We start from the raw sequence: 20,987 nt of genomic DNA on the forward strand, positions 1-20,987 counted from the left end.
TAAGTGATACAGGACACAGTCTACAGTGTGAAGTGGGTAATTAGACCTGGGCTGGGATGGGGCAAGTAGCCAATTGCGGGCACCTCTCTGCTAATGCTGATAAATCCTCCCAATGTAGAACAACAGCTTTATCTTCTCTGCAGCTTTCTTAGTGGGAAGAAAGGCCACAGTTGCTTACATGATAGGGAAGTTGCTAAAAGAAAAAAGAAATTAAAAAAAGCCGAGGGGGTGGGGAGAAGGTGTCTGACTTGACAAGTGTTATTTTGCAGACTGGCCTGGGGTGTGAATCTCCTCCCTGGCATGCAGACGCTCTGTTCTGCAGTCTTTATTTAATGATTTCTGCAAATCCAGATGGTTTGTGAATGAGAAGGAAAATGAAATCTAACAATAGCCTGGTGAAGCGGCACTGGGAATGGGCACACTCTGAATGGAGAAGATTTTAGCTTTGGATTTTGTTCTCTCTCTCTCTCACTCACACACACACACACACACACACACACACCCCTTTTCAAGAATTAGCACCTGATTCTCATTTACACTCTGGCCTCTTTACACCTCTCTGGCATCATAAAGGGACTAAAAGTGGGACTATGTTACATTTATGCTCACTTTAAAGTCCCTTTACATATCAAGAGTGGCATAAAGGGGCTTCAGTGTAAATGTGAATCAAGTTCTCAGTGTTTGGCTAGAAAATGGTGGCTATCCCTCTGAACGGACATGGAGCAGACATCACACCCCTGTCACTGCTGTCCAGGCACATAAACCCACACTCCAGGCTGAAAATTAAGGATAAAATTAATGCTACCTCACTCATATGGCACCTGTCACCCACGGAGCTCACATTGCATCACAGAGTTGGGTTTTGTTAACCCTTTACCATGCAGAGGGTCAACAGCTGTGGGGACTGAACGTGGGACCTCTCATTTTAAAATACCCTGTTCTGTTAGGCAAGTCTTTCGCAGGCTTATCAAGCTCTCTCTCTGTGGACAGCCACAACTAGAGAGGGTCAGAGTTATACTGGGGTTACATACAGATGGGGAAACTGAGTCAGAGGGCGGTGAGGTGATTCACCCAAAGAGACCCAGGGAGTTGATGATTGTTCTGTTTGTTTGTGGTAGCAACTCATCATGAGCTAGAGACTTTTCTGACATATAAGAAGAGGCAGACAGCCCCCCTCCCAAGGAATTGACTGTCTGAAGATGGCTGCACAGACAAGTAGACAGACATCAGGGATGTGGAGCAATAAAAGGGATTTTCTGTACAAATTCGCAAGACGCTCTATAGAAAGCACAGCAGAAGTGGGTTTTAAGAAGGACATAGAGTAAAGGGGATAGGACTTTGGGGATGACTGCAGGGATGTCGGACCATGCACGCAGGGCTGTGTGGAGAAAGGAATGGAGGGGATTGATGGAGAGATTGGCAGATGGGCTCACAAGGATAGGAATATGAGCAGGGCAGGTGTCAGGGAGACCAACGTGTAACTCAACCCAAAGGAGGATAAAACTTATATAGAGTCTTGAAGGAGATGACCAGTAGTTTAAATGTGATGCAATAGACAGTGAAGGGATTCAAAAAGAGGAGTGACATGAACAAATGAATAGGCCAGGAATTCCTATCAGATTTCAGAGTTGTTGAGCACCCACAATGCTCCCAGGGATTTTTAGGACACATTTATGCCTCTCCGGGCCTTTTACCCAGAGTAAAGGGGCCAGAATGGGCATGCAGATGTCATCTTATGAGAACTGGAATGATTTTCTGGCCCATCTCAGGTTAACAATTAAACTATTTGAAGAGCTATGGAATATCTCGGATGAACTGACTGTCTACATATCATTGATATGTCTTATTAATATTATAATATATAGCTGGTTGAAATTTTGATCGTATTTCATACTGAGAGCATTTATAAATAGTCTATAAAGGGTGAATGCATTATTCATAGATATTATAATGGTTAGTTGATTGTTATAGAGTCTACAGATTGCTTATAACCCTGCTTTATATCCATATATATAACACCGTCTGTTGATGTGCTTATAACCATCGCTCACACACACACATTAGTGTCTGCATTAGCGTGTGGCATCTATGACTCATTTATCAGCTCTTTATAAACTATTTGCGAATCACATGTTGAATATAAAGGGTGGCTGAAATATTTACATTTTTAAAAAATGAATTTTGAAATTTCAATAAAAATTAGGAATTCTTTTTTCAAATTTATATATTTATTTATTTATTGGCTTTCATCCTCCTGACCAGCTCTAATTAATCTGTTCACTGTAACCCACAATTAATCCTGCATTTCTTCTTCCATATACTTGGTGCCCTCTTTGTAACTAGCTTATGTAACAAAATAGCTTTGTATTGTCACCCATTTAATTTGCCAGTGTTTATTGTACAGTGATGTATGTGATTTTAAGAGATGATAACATGTCTAGAGGTTAGAATGGACACTTTTTTTTCTTTTTTCTTCAGGAACTGAAATAAATAAATGCATTTGGAAATTCCACGTTTCCTCTCCCAATTATGCCCCTCCCTTCCCTATCAAGCTAGTCCTTTATTAGCCACTCTGTAAAAGAATGGTTCTTTGTTTTTCTATAGCACTGGACATCCAAAGATCTCGGAACATTTTACAGACATTAATGAATAATGCCTTGGAATGGCTCTAGGAAGTAGGCAAGTATTATTATTTCCATTCTACAAGCATGGAAACGGAGGCATAGAGCAGTGAAGTGACTTGTCCAAGGCCACATGGTGAATGTGTGGCAGAACCACAAACAGAACTCAGATTTTTCTTACTCCTGAGCTTTAGCCATTAAACTGTGCTTCCAGTACCATGTGCCCTTCCACCTAGATGACTATGCAGACAGCCCACAATCCAGCACCGCCATCGCATCCACATTATCACAGCTCACATTTTCCATCCTCAACTGCATCATAAACCAGCCTCATTATCAGAGTTGAGTCAGAATAATACTCATTCTTCAACTCTTGGTTTGATCTATACTGTCCAAGACCCAACACTCAATACAAAACAGCTCTCCGTATCTTATCTGTACCTCTCAAGACCAAATATGAGATCCAGACCTCAACTAAGGGGTACAAGCAAAATAATCTTTTCAGGGTTCTAAGGAAATTACCCTAAAATCCTGTAGAATATAATAAAGAGAGAGATCCGTTCTATCAACCGACAGAATGGAATAGAGAATTATGTCGCCAAGGTAGAATTCTAGAGCCTGGTTTAAACATTCTATGGAAAGAATATCAGTGGCCGCTCAGTTCCATAGGAACTCTGCAGAAGGGAAAGAGTCCTTTTGCCTTGGATGCCTTTGTCAACTGGAGTAAGGCGCTTGGCCTGATAGTAAATGCCTGAACTTCAGCTGTGGCAGGAAAGGGGCAAACAAGGGGCTGGATTTTTTGTGAGGCTGGCTGCACACGCTAGAAAATCCTGTGTTTTGCTTGACGTTGCTGCGTAACATTGCCAGTGGCTTTATCTCTGAGGGTTTTCAATGTAAATGACACGGTTCTAATGTGCTGTGTCCATGTTTCCTCACAGCAAGACACTCTGGGGAAATCGCCACTAAACAAGTTACAGTGTTCCAATTAGGGACGGGTGAGCTCTTTTTTGCCTCATTTCGAACCCACTCAAAATTCACCGGTCGGAATGGCTGATTCGAATTCTAGCGACACCAGGCTTTGGAGATGCGGTGGGAAAAGGGGCAGAGAGGGCAAAGCACATGGAAGACCCAGTGTATGAAAGGTGCAGAGAGCCTGAGCAACAAACACACAGTGTCTGTGAAACAAAGCACAAAGGGGGAAGATTCCAATAAAAACTCAACACTCCACATACAGGACACTCCCCTGTTCCACCCCAGATTCTCAGGGTGGCTTCGCTATCCTTAATGCAGAGCACTGGCTTCTCTTTAGCTAGATGAATACAAAGGGTGATCAAGAATCACCCTTGAGGAGGAAACTTGTTTTTAACAGGAATTAGATAGTTTGTGAACTCCAGCTTGCTTTGCCGACGTGTGCAGTAGATTGTGGAACCCACAACATGAGATTTGCCCACCCCTAATGCTAACAACACACTATGGTTGGGATGGTTTGAGATCTATGAGCCAGATATTCACCTGTTATAAACTGGCATAGCTCCACTGAATTTAAAAGGGCCACACTGATTCACACCTGCTGAGGATTTGGAAATATGGACTTGACTTTCTAGTGCTCAGCACCCACAATTGGAACCAGATTTTTAAAAAGTCCTCAGTACCCAGCTGAATATCTAAATAAAGCTTGATTCTGCCCCATTCAAATCAATGGCAGATTGGTTTGGGGTTTTGGTTTTTTTCCCGGTGCCTTGAGTGGGAGCAGGATCAAGGCCCAGGGGTCAGATTTTCAAAAGGGAGCCGCTCCCGGCAACTCCAGTTTTGACACAGATGCCTAGATTTTCAAAAGAGCTCAGCTTCTTTATCGGCTCCTAACCTAAACCAGAGGGCGGAATTCCAGAGCTCAGTGTCCTGCATGCTCTATAGTGATTTACTATTATTGCTCATTCTGAAGAGCTTGTCCTTTGGGTGATTTGAGTCTGATATTTGGGCAAGGGGAGAAGACTCATCCACAACTCCAACTCTTCTATGTCCTTTCTTGACTCACACTGTCCAACTACCTCCATTGCCCATACCCTTGGCATTATCCCCTAGCTCTGAACTCTCTGACCCACCTCAGGTTTTCTCTGTCTTGTGAATCATGACATCATCCCAGCTCTCTAGATTCCAGCAGCTGCAGAATGTAATGCCCACCACCTCACATGTACAAAGAAGCATCCCCATCCTTTGGGATACTACGGTGGCAGATGCCTTAGACACATCACAGACAAACAGATCCATTACTGTTTCCCCTATGCATTTTAGGGTCTGGTTTGAAACTACTCTCAGCTTCCTTAATCCTTTATGGATTTGTTGGAGTATATAACTGAGATTCTCTGGCTACTCTCCACCCTGCCACTTCTCATCAACCCAGTCACACTATCTCACTGCTCTAGGTATGAAAGCCTTCTCCTCTGCAATCTCTGCCATCTGCAAAGGGCTTTCTTGTCTCTCATGATCCCTTAATGAATTTCCATCTCATTTCCTATCTAATTTGAAAGCATAACTTGTATCCCTTTGTTAGGTACCTCTTAATACCTCCCTCATTCCGCTGTTAACCCCATGCCCCCATTTAACGCCATTATTTAACTCCACAAAGTGTTTTGTGGATCAAATCTGTATGGACAGGCAGTATATAAAATAATGTCAGAATACATGGCACATTTCTCCTGTACTTGTCTATGTGTATTTTATTGTGGGTATTAGAACATAAGAACGGCCAGACTGGGTCAGACCAAAGGTCCATCCAGCCCAGTATCCTGTCTACCGACAGTGGCCGATGCCAGATGCCCCAGAGGGAGTGAACCTGACAGGCAATGGTTCGCTGTTCCGGGTCAATGGGGGCTGCGGGAAGCGGCGTGGGCCGAGGGATGTGCTGGCCACCGCTTCCCGCAAGCCCCATTGGCCTGGAACGGTGAATCGTGGCCAGTGGGAGCTGCAATTGCCGAACCTGCGGACGCTGCAGGTAAACAACCCATCCCGGCCCGCCAACGGATTTCCCTGGTGGGCCGTGTGCCAGAGGTTGCTGATCCCTGGTATACATTGATATGTCATCTTGTGAATGCATGTATTGTAGGCAGAGGGCTGGGTGTGCATATAGATTTGTACTCAAGTTCGTGTGCGCAGTGCTAAATGCATTTTGATGTGCTCATTTGTGTGTCCATGTATTTAATCTTTGCCCATATATGACACATTCACATGCACATCAGACAGGTTCTCCCCTGACCTCCTGTCTGTCTCTCTACCTTGGTTTTATGTTGTGGTAATCACCATGGTACCCACACACCTTCATCGCTTACATCACAGTTTTACCTCTACCGTACCTGAGTCTTTGAAGCAGCTGTCATTGTTAATGAAAGGCAGCAGATAGTCTAGAAGCACTCCCAGACTGAAGGAGGACATTGACGGTTCTCAACCAATGACCAGCGTCTACCATACCCCTCAGAGTTCCCACTGGCTGCAAAGCTATGAGCTCTGTAAAAAATCAACATACCTGTATATTTTATATCTGGTTGTAAATCCTTGACGATGTCTTTCCACAAAGGATAAGTAGCTCCGCGAGTGGTGGAAAGGCCCCCTGTCTGAAATAAGCCAATCAAATTCCTTGGAGACATGTTGGTTGATAACAGCTGGTTCCTGGTGGGAGGGCTGTACTATTATATGGTCCCATATAAACAGGAAGTAGAGGAACTCAACAAGCCTCCAGTTCATGCTTTTCTGTCTGCCTTTTTCCTCTCATTCTTGCTCCATTCTATGGAGTCCTGTGGAGGAAGAGAGGAAGGGAGGGGAAGAAGAAAGAAAGAGAGAGAGGAGAGCAAGAACAGAGGAAAGAAATAGAAGAAAAAAAGAGAGAGAAGAAAGAAAAATGGTTACACATGTAATCATAGACATGTTTTTTGTTGCTGTTAATTTTTTCAAGTATGTGGCACAACATGAAAACAAACTTTAAACCAGGTTTTAAATGCCCTGGGGCTACTTGTATTGTGGTTCTGGGTATCTGATCATATTTCATTGTTTGATATGTACATCTATGGGGCTTTTATCCCTTCTCTCAGAGCATGCATTACCCTGTGAAACAGCTAGGTCAGGACCCAAACGCTCCACACCCTGTTCCCCCCAGTTACTTCTCTCAGGGAAGTTCTCTGCAATGCCGCAGTGGGGAGAGGAGGCCAGATACACAAGGTGGCTGTACCCTGGGCTTCAATTACATGTTTATCATCCCTTTAATGCGGTGCCAGATAAATGTGTCTTCTGCTTTCATCTATCTCCGATGATCTGTAATCCACACTCCATGCAACCTGAGCTCTTACTTTAAAGTCATGCCAAAAAAAGAGAAATAAAATAATAATTATATAGTTTTCAGAAACAACAAAAAAAGAAATCCTGCAGAACTTTGAGGGATAAAGATCACACCAGGCAGCTGGCTTGACAGACTAGGCCTTTAAGGAGTGGGCGTAAATTAACCATTATTTTGTTATTTATGTTAAAGTAGCACAAAGAGGCTTCCACTAAGGTCAAGGCCCCATTGTGCTAGGCATTGCACATGCCTATAGTAAAGGACAGCTCTGCCTGAAGAGCCTGAAGTCTAGGCAAGACACAGAATGAGTGGGAGGGAAAACAGAGGCATAAGGGGATGAAGTGCCTTGCCAAAGTCTTACAGCAGGTCAGTGGCAGAACTTGCGACTCCCTTCCCCATGCTCTCGCCATTAGATCATGCTGCCTCCCCACTCACACCGTTGGCGCTATGCCCCCTACCAGGTGATACTTGGCTTTACATTAGTGGAAGGTGAATGGGCTTATTAGGAACACTGCAGGGATGGTCTTTACCCTTCTGTTTTGTGACAAAAATGCAAGGGAGGAGGGCACAGCAGGGTCCCAGATTGTATCAATTATCTATTCATTACTGACAAAATCTTCTTTTCTAAATTCTGGCTGTATAAGGATTTGTGGGAAGAGGGATATGTGTGAGTGGGGCTGTATATGAGTGTGGCATGTGTGCCGTGTACAGGTACAACTCCCAGAGTGTGTGTGTGTGTGTGTGAGAGAGAGAGAGAGAGACACACACAAAGTGTGTGTGTATGTGTGAATATGGATTTCTGTCGGGAAGGCGTGTGTGAGAGTGACATGAGGCTACAGCATGTGATTGTGAGTGGGCATGTGTTTGCGCAGGTGCAGCAAAATCCAGAGCGTGCCTGGGCGTTGGTGGCGGGGAGCGTGTGATGGGAGTATGTGGGAGTCTGCCCATGTGCACAGCATATGGATGTGCTGCTGAAAGCGAGCTCCATGGCACTTTAGAAAGCTAAACAACCCGCGTAGCCTGTTGAAAATGTTCTGTTGAACAATTCCCAACCGGCTAAAGTTACTCCACATGAAAAATTAAGGCATTAAATATAAGAGAGGCCATGAATATCACCTTAGAACAGTCTCTGTTAGCTTTCTCCACTAGACAGGTTTTAACCTCCCTCCAGCTACTGTGGGGGAATATTACTATTAATTGTCTTGTGGTAGTACCGAGAGGGCCTCAGTGAGGAGGAAGGTTAAGTCACTGGACTGGAGACCTGCAATCAATTCCTGCCTCGGCCACTGACTCATTGCGTGACTTTAGACAAGTCACTTTAACTACTTTGTGCCCCCAATTCCTCGTCAGCAGAATGGGGCTAAATCTTCCCTGCCTCACAAAGGTGTTGAGCGTAAAGCTCTCCGATACTACAGTGATGCGCTCCATAGCCGTCCTGAGACAGCTAGCGTTAGGCTTTGCACAAACCAATAGCAACAGGCAGTCCATGTGCCAGAGCTGGCAAGCTACATCGACGAGCCAATCAAAGGGTGGAAGAGGAGACACAGGCACAGAGCGAGAGGTGAAGTGACTAATGGTCCCACAAAAGGTCAGTGGCACGGCAGGACCCAAGTCTCATGGCCACTAGCCTCGCCACTAGACCACGCTGCTGCTCAATATCATGGGATGATTTAGTTGGGGTTGGTCCTGCTTTGAGCAGGGGGTTGGACTAGATGACCTCCTGAGGTCCCTTCCAACCCTGATAGTCTATGATTCTATGAATATTATGGTTATCTTTAACATGTGTAATCTTACAAACACTTTCCACACAGCTCAGGACACTCCTGTCAGGTAGGTGAGCATGGGGAAATCAAGGCAGATAGAAAAGGAGTACTTGTGGCACCTTAGAGACTAACCAATTTATATGAGCATAAGCTTTCGTGAGCTACAGCTCACTGCATCGGATGAAGTGAGCTGTAGCTCACGAAAGCTTATGTTCAGATAAATTGGTTAGTCTCTAAGGTGCCACAAGTACTCCTTTTCTTTTTGTGAATACAAACTAACACGGCTGTTACTCTGAAACAAGGCAGATAGAGAAACAGAGGTGGAGGTAGGGAGAAGCAACAGAGTTACCAAGAGCAGTTGGGTACAGTCTTTGGGTAGGCAGCTACACCGATGGATATAAAAATGGAAAAAGAGGTTTCAATAAAATCTCACAGAAACACTATAGGCAGATGTTTAACAGAAAAAAAAAAATACAGAAATAGGCAGAGGTTAAAATAAATAGGCAGGAATGAGACAAATTAATAAACAGAATGTAGGAAGTGGTTAAAATAAAGATGGTAATAATAATACAGCCCCAACAGGACGTACTCTGTACCACTTTGTGTTCCCCTTTCTTCCTCTCTTCCTTCTTCCTTTTTCCTCTCCTGTCTCTTCCCAGAATGTAAATAGAGCTGGTTGAAAATTTCAAATTCAATTTTTTCCATTTCGAATTCAAAAATTCTTTCTCCCCCCCAAAAAAATTTCCATAAAAATGGCAACATATTGTTTTGGGTTTTTTTTTTCAAACATAATCTCTTCCTCCTTTTGCTTAACTATTTGTAAGTGCTCTGAGGCAGGGATCGTGGCTTCTGAGATGTTTTCACAGCACCAAGCACAATGGGGCCCTGATTCTGATGGGCTGCTTTGGGTTCTGCACACAATAATAATGAATAGTAAGAATAAAGACAGATGAATGATTTGCCCAGTGCCATAGAGGGAGTAAATGTCTGAGGCTGGATGAGAAGATCTCGTACGTTCTTAGGTATCTTCTGATCCTGGGTTCAGAGTCAGGATTAGAACTCAGGACAGAGTGCCTAGCTTCTAGTCATCTGTTCAGGCCACACCTCTGTTTCTCCGATTATGAGCACAAATGATACACTTCCATCACACAATGAAAAGTGGTAAGTTCACCCTCCTTCTCCATTAGATAAGTATCAGCATCAGTCTCCGCTAATGATCAGCTGTACTACATGCATAGACCTAACTATGCCTGTTGTTTGGTTCTTGAACCCCCCAGTAACTACCTCATTTGTCAGCCTCCCTGGATCAGTTCTTTAAGCCCTCTTCTTTCTACTGAATTCCTACTGTGCTGGGAGAATGGGCTTTTTGTATTAAAGTGGAGTGATATCTGACCTCCAATCCCCTCTCCAGCTCATGTCCATTGTGGAATGCTAGGTGGAATGCCTGTAATAGTCCTCAGCCAAATCACCCATCTACTATCTCAGATGTGGAGTTGTACGGTATTTTGGTTGTCTCTGTTCACCTCAGATCAAAGACAGGAACACACACAGAATGAGTATCTGCCCTCCACCATGTTTAAGGTCAGTCTTGGGGTAATGATGAAAAAAACTTGGGCGATTCCTAACCCTGCATACATATCTTCATCCAAACAATCATCAGTTGCCAGCCCTTAATCATCATGTGGACGATATCCTCCCAGACAGTAGGAAGAAGTGGGCAAATCTGGGTTCTGGAAGTAGGCTAGAAGAAAAAGCATTCAGAGCAAGGAGCAGAAGTAGGGGCAAAGGAAGAAGAAATAACATGACTTTCACCACCAGTCTAGACAATTATATCACAATCAAGTTAAATTTTTTATTAGTGTCTTTTCTCCCCATAGCTGCTGAAAAGATGTTGCTTGATATTAAACATTAATACACACTACAGGGCTGGTCCCTGCGGAAGCCATAAAAACCTACTAAGTGGGATTATTTTGTGTTAAAGGCAATATTGCGAGGTCTATTAAATCTAACTGCTAACAACCCCAAGTCTCAAATTAATGTGTTATATGGCGTTCTGGAGCTACCCCAATCCTGGAACCATCCCAGAGACTTTGCAGAAATTGGGTAGGGGTCAGAAGGGGGGAGGGATGTCCCCAGATTTATAGCCCTTGGGTCCAAATCCCAAATCTAACCAAAAATAACATCTGACACAATAATAATGCCTTAGAATGAAGGATGGGCTTGTGGTTTACCTGCCTGGCCTGTTTAGACTGTAATCTCTTTGGGGCAGGGACTGTCTCTTGCTGTATGTTTGTACCTCACTTAGCAAAATACAGCCCTGCAGTCAGTTGGGATCTCTATGCACTGCTGTAATATAAATACTTAATAGTAACTGGCACAATAATAGTTAACACAAAGAACCAGTGATCCCTGTTTATAATATGGCAAATGTATTCAGTCAAGAACATCCTGGCCCAGCGGTCTGATCCCAGGCCCTTATAAATTCATATATCCAATGTGAACAGGCACAATGTGCCAGAATAATGTTCCTTAATGAATCTGAATGGAAGGTGAGTGGGACACTGATCAGAGTTAAGATGAACGGTCAACATGGCATGAACAGCATGTCGAGGGCCCACTTCCCAATTCCAGCAAAGATCCATCACACCATTTTGCTAATGTAAACTTGCCTTTAAGTTAGTGTAAATTTACACCCAAATTTCAGTCCCTTTGCACTGCCAGAGTGGTGTAAAGCGGTCTTCGTGAACATGAGAATTCAGGCCTGAATGTTTAAAATTTGTTCCCTGCCTTGTAATTCTCTTTCTTTTAGAACACTGAGGTTGTGTAGCAAAAAGAGGCCAATGCTTTGTGTGACATGGAAGTTACCTATGCATGAGTTTACATTTAATGTCATCAGGACCAATAGCTGCACGTTTGCTAATTATATTCTGCCATAAGTCAGCGGCTTTGATCCAAGGAGTTGGAATTGCATTTCAGACATAAATGGAAGCTCTCAATGCCTTGGGGAGGTAGCTAAGCACCGCTATCCCCCTTTGTTTCTGAAATAAAGACAGCGAAAAGTCAGGTGTGTACTTGACTGCTCCGAAGATAACGGTTGTAAGGTATTCAGACACCATGTGAGATAGATACGGGTGATTAGATTTTACAGAGAACAAAACTGTTGTTACCCCTATTTTGCAGAGGGACATTGACTTGCCAAAGATGACAGTTGCAGCGGGGAAACAAGAATCCTGACTCCCAATCACCAGCTGTAAACACCCTCTTTGGAATACCAACAAGGCCCTTGTTCTAATCTCTTCACCTCCCATTTATCCCTTATATTTGATAAATTAGAGAGATCCTTCACACATACCCAGTGTTCCCTCATGCTCCTTGTTGTAAACTATTGCCATCAGAAAAGCAGCCTCAAGAAAGAGAAATTACAGAACACATTGTTTGCAGGAAAGGAATGAGTCCCGTATCTCTTTAAGCTTCATGCACCAATAATTTTTCCTTGTGTCCCACATTTGGTTCTTGGCAGGTTGAGCGAGGTGTTTTGCCTGCTGCACTTTACCAGAGGGAAGGGAATAACAAATGCTATTTGTATCTGAAATACTTCTGTGCTGCAGCAACTTCACTGCTTGCGATAGGATGCTGATAAATTAGCAAAGGACACAGTCACGGGAGACGTTAGGGCTAGATCCTGCAAGGGGCTAAACACTCTGGCCCCAATTCAGCAAACAGGCTAAGCCCATGCTTAACTTTAAGCATGGCACTCACCCCATTGAAGTCCTACTGAACTACCCCTGTGTTTAAATTTAAGCATGTGCTTAAGCGCTTTGCTAGATAGGGGCCACACCTTGCAGGATCACACCCTCAGTATAATGGCGGGTGTAAATGCATGCCACTGCCCTCAACTGGAGCTGCTCAACTCTTTATCCTACACCTCCTAGGTAAGTATCAGATGTCCCTATATCTCAAATGATTGGGGATCAGTGCACTTGGAGTACAGTAGAACCCCAGAGTTACAAACTGACAAGTTAACCACACACCTCTTTTGGAACAGGCAGCAGCAGAGATAAAAAAAAAAAATACAGTACAGGACTGTGTTAAACGTAAACTAGTAAAAAATGGGAAAGCAGCATTTTTCTTCTGCATAGTAAAGTTTCAAAGCTCTATGAAGTCAATGTTCAGTTGTAAACTTTTGAAAAAACAAGCGCAGCGTTTTGTTCAGAGTTACGAACATTTCAGAGTTACGAACAACCTCCTTTCCCCTGGTGTTCGTAATTCTGAGGTTCTACTGTAAAAGGATGGAAGGTGCAGCCCAGCTGTTGCCATGAATTTCTGAGTCTCTGTGGTGTGCACCATAGTTACAAATGTGAAATCCCAGGAGACACCAATTACTTATATTCTGGAAGTGGGGATTGACACCAGGCACACTCATCTGTTCTAGGTGAAGCTCAAAGGTCTCAGAAGTTCCATTCAGATAAGTTCCAACAGTTCCACTGCTCAGCCAGTTAGCTCTGCAATGCTGGGCTGGCAACCACATGGGAATATTCCTTTTTTGCAAGAACTGTGGTACTTCCTGCTTCCATCTGGGTTGGAAAGACTCCGACAACAACCTTGCATCCAGTATTTCGGCTCTTCTGTTTCTGGTGCCAGAGAGAGCCAGGAAGTGAAGTGGCAGGGATAAAATGAAAATAGATAATAATAACATGAACTTAACCAAACTTTTCTGAGCCTCACAAAAGTATGGTCTAGGTGGTTTTCAATCAAACATTGTTCTGAACCTGAAATTATTAATAATAATGTGAAATTATTATCTAAAATATTATCTAGCCCTCTCCTTCATGATAAGTTAAATTACACCAAAATAATAATAGCTAGTATTTACATGGGATTTTTCAACATCTATCTAGGTACTCATGTGCCCATACATCAACAGAGTATCTGTCTCACAAACATTAATGGATTTTATCCTCACAACATCCCTGTGAGGTAGAGAAGTAGTCCATTTTACAGATGGGAAACTGAGACACAGAGAGACTAAGGCCTGGTCTATACATAAAACTTAGAACAACCTAACTATGTCACTCAGGGGTGTGACAAATTGACACCCCAAAGAGACTCAGTTAAGCTGCCTAAGCCCCGGTATAGACACCACTAGGTTGATGGAAGAATTCTTCAGTCGGTGTAGCTGCTGCCTGTCGAGGGGCTGAATTTACTGCAGTGACAGAAGAACCCCTTCCATCACTGTCGTTTCTACGCTACAACTCTACAGTGGTGTGGCTGCAGCTGCATTTCTAGTGTAGACATGCCCATTGTGACTTGTCCAAGGTCACACAGGGATCCAGTGACTGAGCCAGGAATTGAACTAGGTCACTGAGTCCCAGTCCAGTGCTCTGGCCATTCGATTATCTTTCCCTCATGCTGCTGTTCCAAAATTAACTTAGCCTCATTACTGCAGCTGATTGGACATTTTCTGATTAAACTTTTTTTTTTCATGACAAAATGCCAATTTGTCGAAAGCAAAAATGTTTCACAGAAATGTGTGAATTTTGACAAAATTCCAGTAGAAAGAAAGAAAGAGAAGCATTCCGATGAGAATGGAATGGAATGTTTTGTTGGAAATATCATAAGTGTGGGTCATGTACAGTGAATGGGTCTGGACAGACCAAGTTATTACTTACGCTAACCTAAATGCTTTCAGCCTATTTTTTGCTTAGCATGACCATTGCTTGCTAAATTCATTTGCTATGTAGGATGAAGGTGATGTTTTGGATTGTGTTAAATGGCAAAGATAAGAGGAAGTTAACCAGTACAATAAATACACAAAAGGTGCTGACAAAAAGTCACCATATTTAAAGCAAGGAAGGTCGCTGTGTGGAGTAAGGTAACATGAAAATAGCATAGACAGCAAAAGTTATATAAACTGAAGTTACATAAGACACAATGCTTAATAATTGATTAGATGGTTGCTCTAATGTGAAAAAGGTATAAATATGCTAGAGTGTAAAGCACAGTGGGAGCCTTGTAGGAGAAATCCATTGTGACGTGCCTATGCCCCAAGAGAAGGTAATTGGCCAAGATCTTTTTCTGTACATCTGGCATTCATTGCTTTTACAGCAATTGTGAATTGAAGGCCATGCTTTTGGTTCAAACCGAGGTTTGCATTAATAAACCCGAGGATCTCCACTCCAAGGGTATAGTATTCCAGACCCATCCGTTTCAATTTGCTGTTTCAAAAGCACTTTTGGTTTCAATGTTTTAAGTTTTATATTATGCCATATAAACATCTTAAAAAGTCAAAATCAGAATGAAAAATTTCAATTTTATTGAAACAAAATGTTATGATCAATACAAAATGTTTGGGGTTTCAGAATTTTCTTTCACTGGAAATTTCAGGTTTTTTTTTTTTTTTTTTTTGCTTTTGTTCCATTTTCAAATGGAAAAAATAAAATGAAATTGTGGAATTTCCCACCAGATGGAAAACCTGGTTCCTGCCCAACTCTATTAGCCATACACCATGAGCTAGGTAAAACTGTGTCACTATTTCACACTATTCAGCTGGGGAAACTGAGGCACAGAGTGTATATAAGTGATTTGCCCAAGGTCACACAGAAACTATGTTACAGCCCAGATTAGAGCTCAAGAGGTTTTGGCTTCCACTATCATGCTTGATCTGGATATTCTCAAAAGAAAAATACTCTGTCCTTTTGCACACCATTCCATTGCAACCACATGGGGAGTGGGTGTAGAAAGAGGAAAAACAGACCTGGAATTGCACCCAGCAGTGAGAATTGAATATCTGCTCCAAAATGAACAATATGAAAGCTGCAAACATTGTCTTGAGCCTGATATTCATAGTGACATTTCTAGTGTCCTAGTGTTCATTGTTGCACAGACACAAAGACATGGTCCCTGCCCCAGAGCAGTTGGGGACTGTACAATGACACCACTAATATTAGCGTCCCAAGGGTTTGGAATAAATCGATGATCCCTTTAAATACAAGAGCTTCCTGATCTCCCAGAAATCAGCTCCACCTTTCCGGTAGGCTACCTAGCTAAGCAATCACCAGAATCTTTCCTCTCTTCTCAGCTCTGGGTCAGGAGCACAAAGGGTTAAAGTCCACAGCCCATCACTTCTCCAGGTAGCGCTCCTGCTGTTTGGATAATGACAGCCCAGGCTGCTGGGATTAAAAGCCCCGTTTCACTCACTGCTTCCTAAGGACATCAGGTTCTGTCACTATACACACTGGAAAACGCCAAATGAACCCAGAGATAGACGTGGAGGGGTGGGGAAGAGGAGTCTGGACTGCTGGCTGATGCGAATTCTGGCCCAGGGCTGATCCGTCTGTGCTATTTCACGGGATGACTGAATCATTTGCACTGGCTATAAAGTCTTCATATGAATTTAGACTCATGGGCTCTGCCAGCCACTGTCTTTGCCCCGCGTGCAACATTCCTGTCAGGGTACTGAAAACAAGCTGAGAAAGCTTAATTCGGTCTTTGATTGAGCCCTTTGCAGAAAGAACACAGATATATTTCAGATCACGGAGACCAGGCTAGTGAGGGTCATTGGCATGTGTTTAATGTTCCCCTTGGTAACTGATCAGTGTTGAATATGATGCTTGCAAGAGTCATGATGTCTTGTATATCAAGCATCACAACACTCCTGTAAGATGGGTAAGTAGGGGTGTAGGATGGGTGATCTAATAAACAGGGAACCGGACTAGGCCTCAGGAGATTTGGATTCAGTTCCTTGCTCTGCCACAGATTTCCAGTGTGGCCTCGCCTAAGTCACTTAGCCTCTCTGCGCCCCAATTACCTGCTCTACTTCCCAGGATCCTGGGAGGATAAATGCATTAAAGATGGTGAGGTGCTAGATAGCAAGAGATAGAAGCCGCACAAGTATAATGTGTGTGTGTGTGTGTGTGTATCAGTTATCCCCATTTTACAGATGAAGAAACAGAAACACAGTGGAATGCAATGTGGAGCCCTTTTTCATTGATGAACGCTTACTCATGGGAATAATCCCACTGGAGGGAGTAAATGCTGATAAGGGTGAGTCAGGGTCCACAACACTGGTTTCCCCGGGAGCTCCAGATTCTCAGAACCTCTGAAATTCAGGCCACTTATTTAGGTGCCTACATACTGATAGAGGTGCTTTGCATTAGACACCCAGGTTTGAAAAAATTGGCCTTAGCCACTTGCCCAAAGTAACACAAATCCAGTGGCAGATTATGGACTAGAAGCCCAGGAATCTTGATTGCCAGGTCCCTGCTCTAGCCACAAGTCTGCACTGCCTAAATTTCTGCTTCTAGTTTTGTAGAGTCTGGAATAAAGGTTATTAAAGTCAGTGGGACTTGGTTGAGATCTAACTGCAAGAATACAGTGGAATATTGTATTAAACCTCATCCTAAATTAAATCAAAAGTTTGAATTAACCCAGGACTGGCAGAGGATTATTTAATTACTAGCAAACTATGTATCTGTCACTTTTCTACTCCTTAGGGCATTCTGCGCCAAAAAAGTAAAAATTCTGCACACACAAAAAAAATCTGTGCACAATATTTAAAAATTTTGCAAAATTCTGTACATTGCCAAATTTAGAGGCTCCAGCATGGCAGTGAGGAGCACAGGCCACTGGCTGCACAGAGGTGGGAGATCACTGCACAGCTGACCCCTGGGATACAGACTCAGCGCTGAGGCTGCACCCAACCCTGACACAGCACAAGGACTGGGCCTGTCCTAGAAACACACCAGGGCCCTTCCCCTCTGTGACAGGTGCACCAGGTGTGCGCAGGCAGGCTCAGCAAGGCAGGATCCAAGTGTGGAGTGGCTTAGTGTAGGGGGATGCAGGTGTGGGTTGAGAGGGTTCTCTGTGGGGCAATCTGGGTACAGGCAGCTCAGGGGGGGATCCGGGTGGGGGGAGGGGGATCTGGATGCACAGGAGCTTGTTGGAGAATTCTAAGTGCAACAGTAATGGGACTGTGCAGGGGGTCCAGGTAAAGGTGGCTGGAGCTCTGCAGAGAGGAGTCTGGGTGTGGGGGGGGATAGAACTCGGCAGGGGGTTCTGAGTGTGGGGGACTCAGTGGGTGGGTCCCTTCTTTGAAACTGCTCTGCTGTGGGATAAATCCATCATCAGGCCACCTGGAGCATTTCATTGTCTGTGCTGTGTTGTTTGTCTGTTTAGATAGACTGTAAGTAAAGCTGGTCCAAAAAAAAAAAAAAAAAAAAAGCAGTGAAAGAGTTTTTCTTTTTGAAAATGCATTTTTCTCAAAATTGAAATGTGTCAATTTCAGTGAAATTTTCTATGGGGAAAAATATCAAAACAAAATATTTAGTCTTTCTTTTTGTTTTGATAATGTCAAAACATTTCATTTGGACTTTCATGTCATATTAAAATATTAATAGTAGATTATATTTATACACGATTTTACACTATTATAGTGTTTTGACATTATCCAAATGAAACATTTCCATGGTGCCAAATCAAAAATTTTCATTTTCAGAATTTTTGTTCTGTGAGAAATGTAGAAATATTGTTCTGACTTGGAATGAATTTTTGGTTAAATGTCAGAATTTCCTGCAGAAAGGAAATTCTATTTTGTAATCCACCTTCATTGTAAACTCCTTGGGCATGTACCATATCCTCAGTATCCTTTGTCTAGGGCGAAGTATGCTTGACCACTCAGTATTCATGTTCATTTTCACATGCCGTGTGAAAATGTGTGGGTAACACTGTCAGAAGTCTAAGTGATTTAGGATCCTAAATCCCATTGACTTTCAATAGGACTTAGTTTCTCTTACAAATTTTACCTGGTGTCTTTATCACAAATGATGTCTTTGTTTAATCTCCGTGTCATGATTGTTTGCCTGCAGTGCAGATACATGTGAATTTATACCACCCGGTCTGTGTATGGTGGAGGGGAGTACGGGGCTGAAAACAAATACAGCAGAGAGGCATAAGTGAAAAAGAGAGCAACAGCTCAAAGCAGAGGTGGTAACAAGGAAACTGTCTTTATTCTTTGTCTTCATGGAGGAAAATATCCCAAACAGTTCCTGTGTGTTCACTGTGATTCAATAAGAGATTGAGGGCACTGAGGTCTCAGGACTGAGATCGATGCGCCATCAGGCTGCCAGCATCTGAGTGCAGGGCTTGAATTGTGTGTGAACAGGGACTCCATCTTAAATGAAAGTGTATAGCACAATGTATACAAAGAAAGGGCACTAAGGCAACATGAAGGGCTAAATTGTGCATGACGCTGCGTGGATGCACTAGAGGGAACACAGAGCATCCCTTCTTCCCACAGCACACAGGAGACAGCTGCGATCAGGCACGGAGATCTCTGGGGTGACAAAGGCAAGCGAGGCATCGGTATAGAGACATGGAGGGGTTTGGCTATACAGAGCAAAGGAGGTTGCCATGGCCACACTCCTCCTCCCCATGGCACATCATACAGTACCAGGAGGGCCAAAGAGGTTGTAAGGGCTCCCTCTTACCTTGAGGCTCCTACGATCCCAGTCTTTGGCAAGGAAGGATTTACATAGGGTTGCCAAAACTGAACACCCTTGCTCCCCCTCTGAGGCCCCTCCCTGACTCACCTTTCCCCAAGGCCCCGCCCCTGCTCACTCCATCCCCCGCTCCCTCTGTTGCTCGCTCTCCCCGCCCTCATTCACTCAGACACCTGGCAACCCTAGGTTTACATGGCACCCAGCACAGACATCTGCACCTCTGCTTTGCTAACCAGGAAGGATGGATTGGCTGGTGCTCTCTACAAGCCAGGGGAAACCCACGGCACTTGCTTACCCTTTATAGTGCATGACATACACCCTTTAATATTTTGGTTACTTTGGGATTGCAGGCTGCAGCCTCTCTGTATGTTTGGCTCTTCGAGAGGCAGGGCCTTCTGGCCAATCATGTCTAGTTCCAAAATAAATCACCCCACACATATGCTTAAACTCCACCTTGGCATGTAGATTCTCTCCCCGCCCCCATCCCCATTTGGTCTACCACTGCTGCAGATGGCCTGGCACTAGGGATTATAGCTTTTTGCTAATGATGAACACTACCGTTGTTACGGTCACATTGAGACTTCCATTGTAGCCCAGCGTTTCCCCGTTTGAGTAAAACCTTCTTTCCAGCACTCTAAGTCCTAGAGCAGGTGCTTGCCTCCAGCCTTCCTACATCCCATCGGATATTTTTACAGCTCAGTTCTACAGGTCGCTAACAGCAGCGAAAATATCTTAATCGGCCAGCCCTTTTCCCTGCCTGCCCCATAGATGTTCCTCATCCCAACATTTACGTCCTTTTGTCCACAGCAATCTATTAGCCAAATAACAATGACAAAAAAGTAATTTTGCAGAACTTCAGAAAGTCAGCAGGAATTAGAGCAATGTCTTGGATTCAGGTACTAATCCTTTGGTGTACATTGTGCAAACCAGATGGTAGTCTAATCCCCACCAGCATGCAAAAACCCAGTATGCAGAGAGCACTGTAACCCCTGTGTCTGATTGAATATTCACACTCACGTCTGATTTTATTCTAGTACTGGAAGAAGTTCCCATGCAGAAACCCGCACAGATGACTAAAATCCCAGACTTACATTGTAGCCAAGTTCTAGATCTTTTCACTGCATAGATAATATATGTTCTCCTTTCCCCTCTCCCACCTCATTAAAAAAAGTCTTGCATTGCCTCATACTTCATTTGAACCCTTGCTTCCTCTTTGTCGGCTGTCTGCCCCCAGGAGATAAATCCCCCCCAGCTTTCCAGCCACAGCCAAAGTCCATAAATCTGCTCCTTTCTTATTAAATTTGGATTCAGCTGCTTCCATTGTGACACGCGATGCTGTGCTGTACCAGCTTCCAAGTATATGACTGGGTCCCAGTTCTTACCACAGATCCCCCGCTGGAATCCAGGGCCAGACACTAAAATAAGTTAAGTGCCACCCACAAATCAGTTTCCTTCTCCTCTTCCATCCCCTCCCTCTCTCCCACTTTATCCACCTCGGCCCATTCCTTGACGCATCTTAGATGGTACTGGTTAAGGCTCATTGTTAACACATGCTAGAGCATTAATGAGCATCTAAAGGAGGGGAGAGGAGGAGGAGAGAGTGAAGAGAGGAAAGCGGGAGTGGAAAACAGGATGAAAGGTAGCGAGAGAGGGGGGACAGGCAGTGATAAGGATGAATGGAGAGAAAGTGGATGAAAGGGAGGAGTGAAGGATGATAGAAAGTGCATATAATTAGCCTGTGGTTCAGTGGAGAGGGCACAAGCCTGGGAGTCAGTAAAAACAA

General features: G+C 43.7%; 1 protein-coding gene across 3 annotated transcripts in view; it reads right to left on the bottom strand.

The window, feature by feature from the left end:
• The window catches only part of BRINP1 (BMP/retinoic acid inducible neural specific 1), a 96,825-nt gene that overhangs the window by 63,360 nt on the left and 12,478 nt on the right, over nt 1–20,987 (bottom strand). For all 3 annotated transcript variants that reach the window (XM_048822894.2, XM_048822892.2, XM_048822893.2), the window contains one exon: nt 6,142–6,409. In XM_048822894.2, coding sequence (XP_048678851.1) covers nt 6,142–6,359 — 218 coding nt within the window. In that variant the 5' untranslated portion in view covers nt 6,360–6,409. The remainder of the gene's footprint in view (nt 1–6,141; nt 6,410–20,987) is intronic.

This window comes from Caretta caretta, chromosome 16, assembly GCF_965140235.1.
Source record: "Caretta caretta isolate rCarCar2 chromosome 16, rCarCar1.hap1, whole genome shotgun sequence".
NCBI classification, from domain to species: domain Eukaryota; kingdom Metazoa; phylum Chordata; order Testudines; family Cheloniidae; genus Caretta; species Caretta caretta.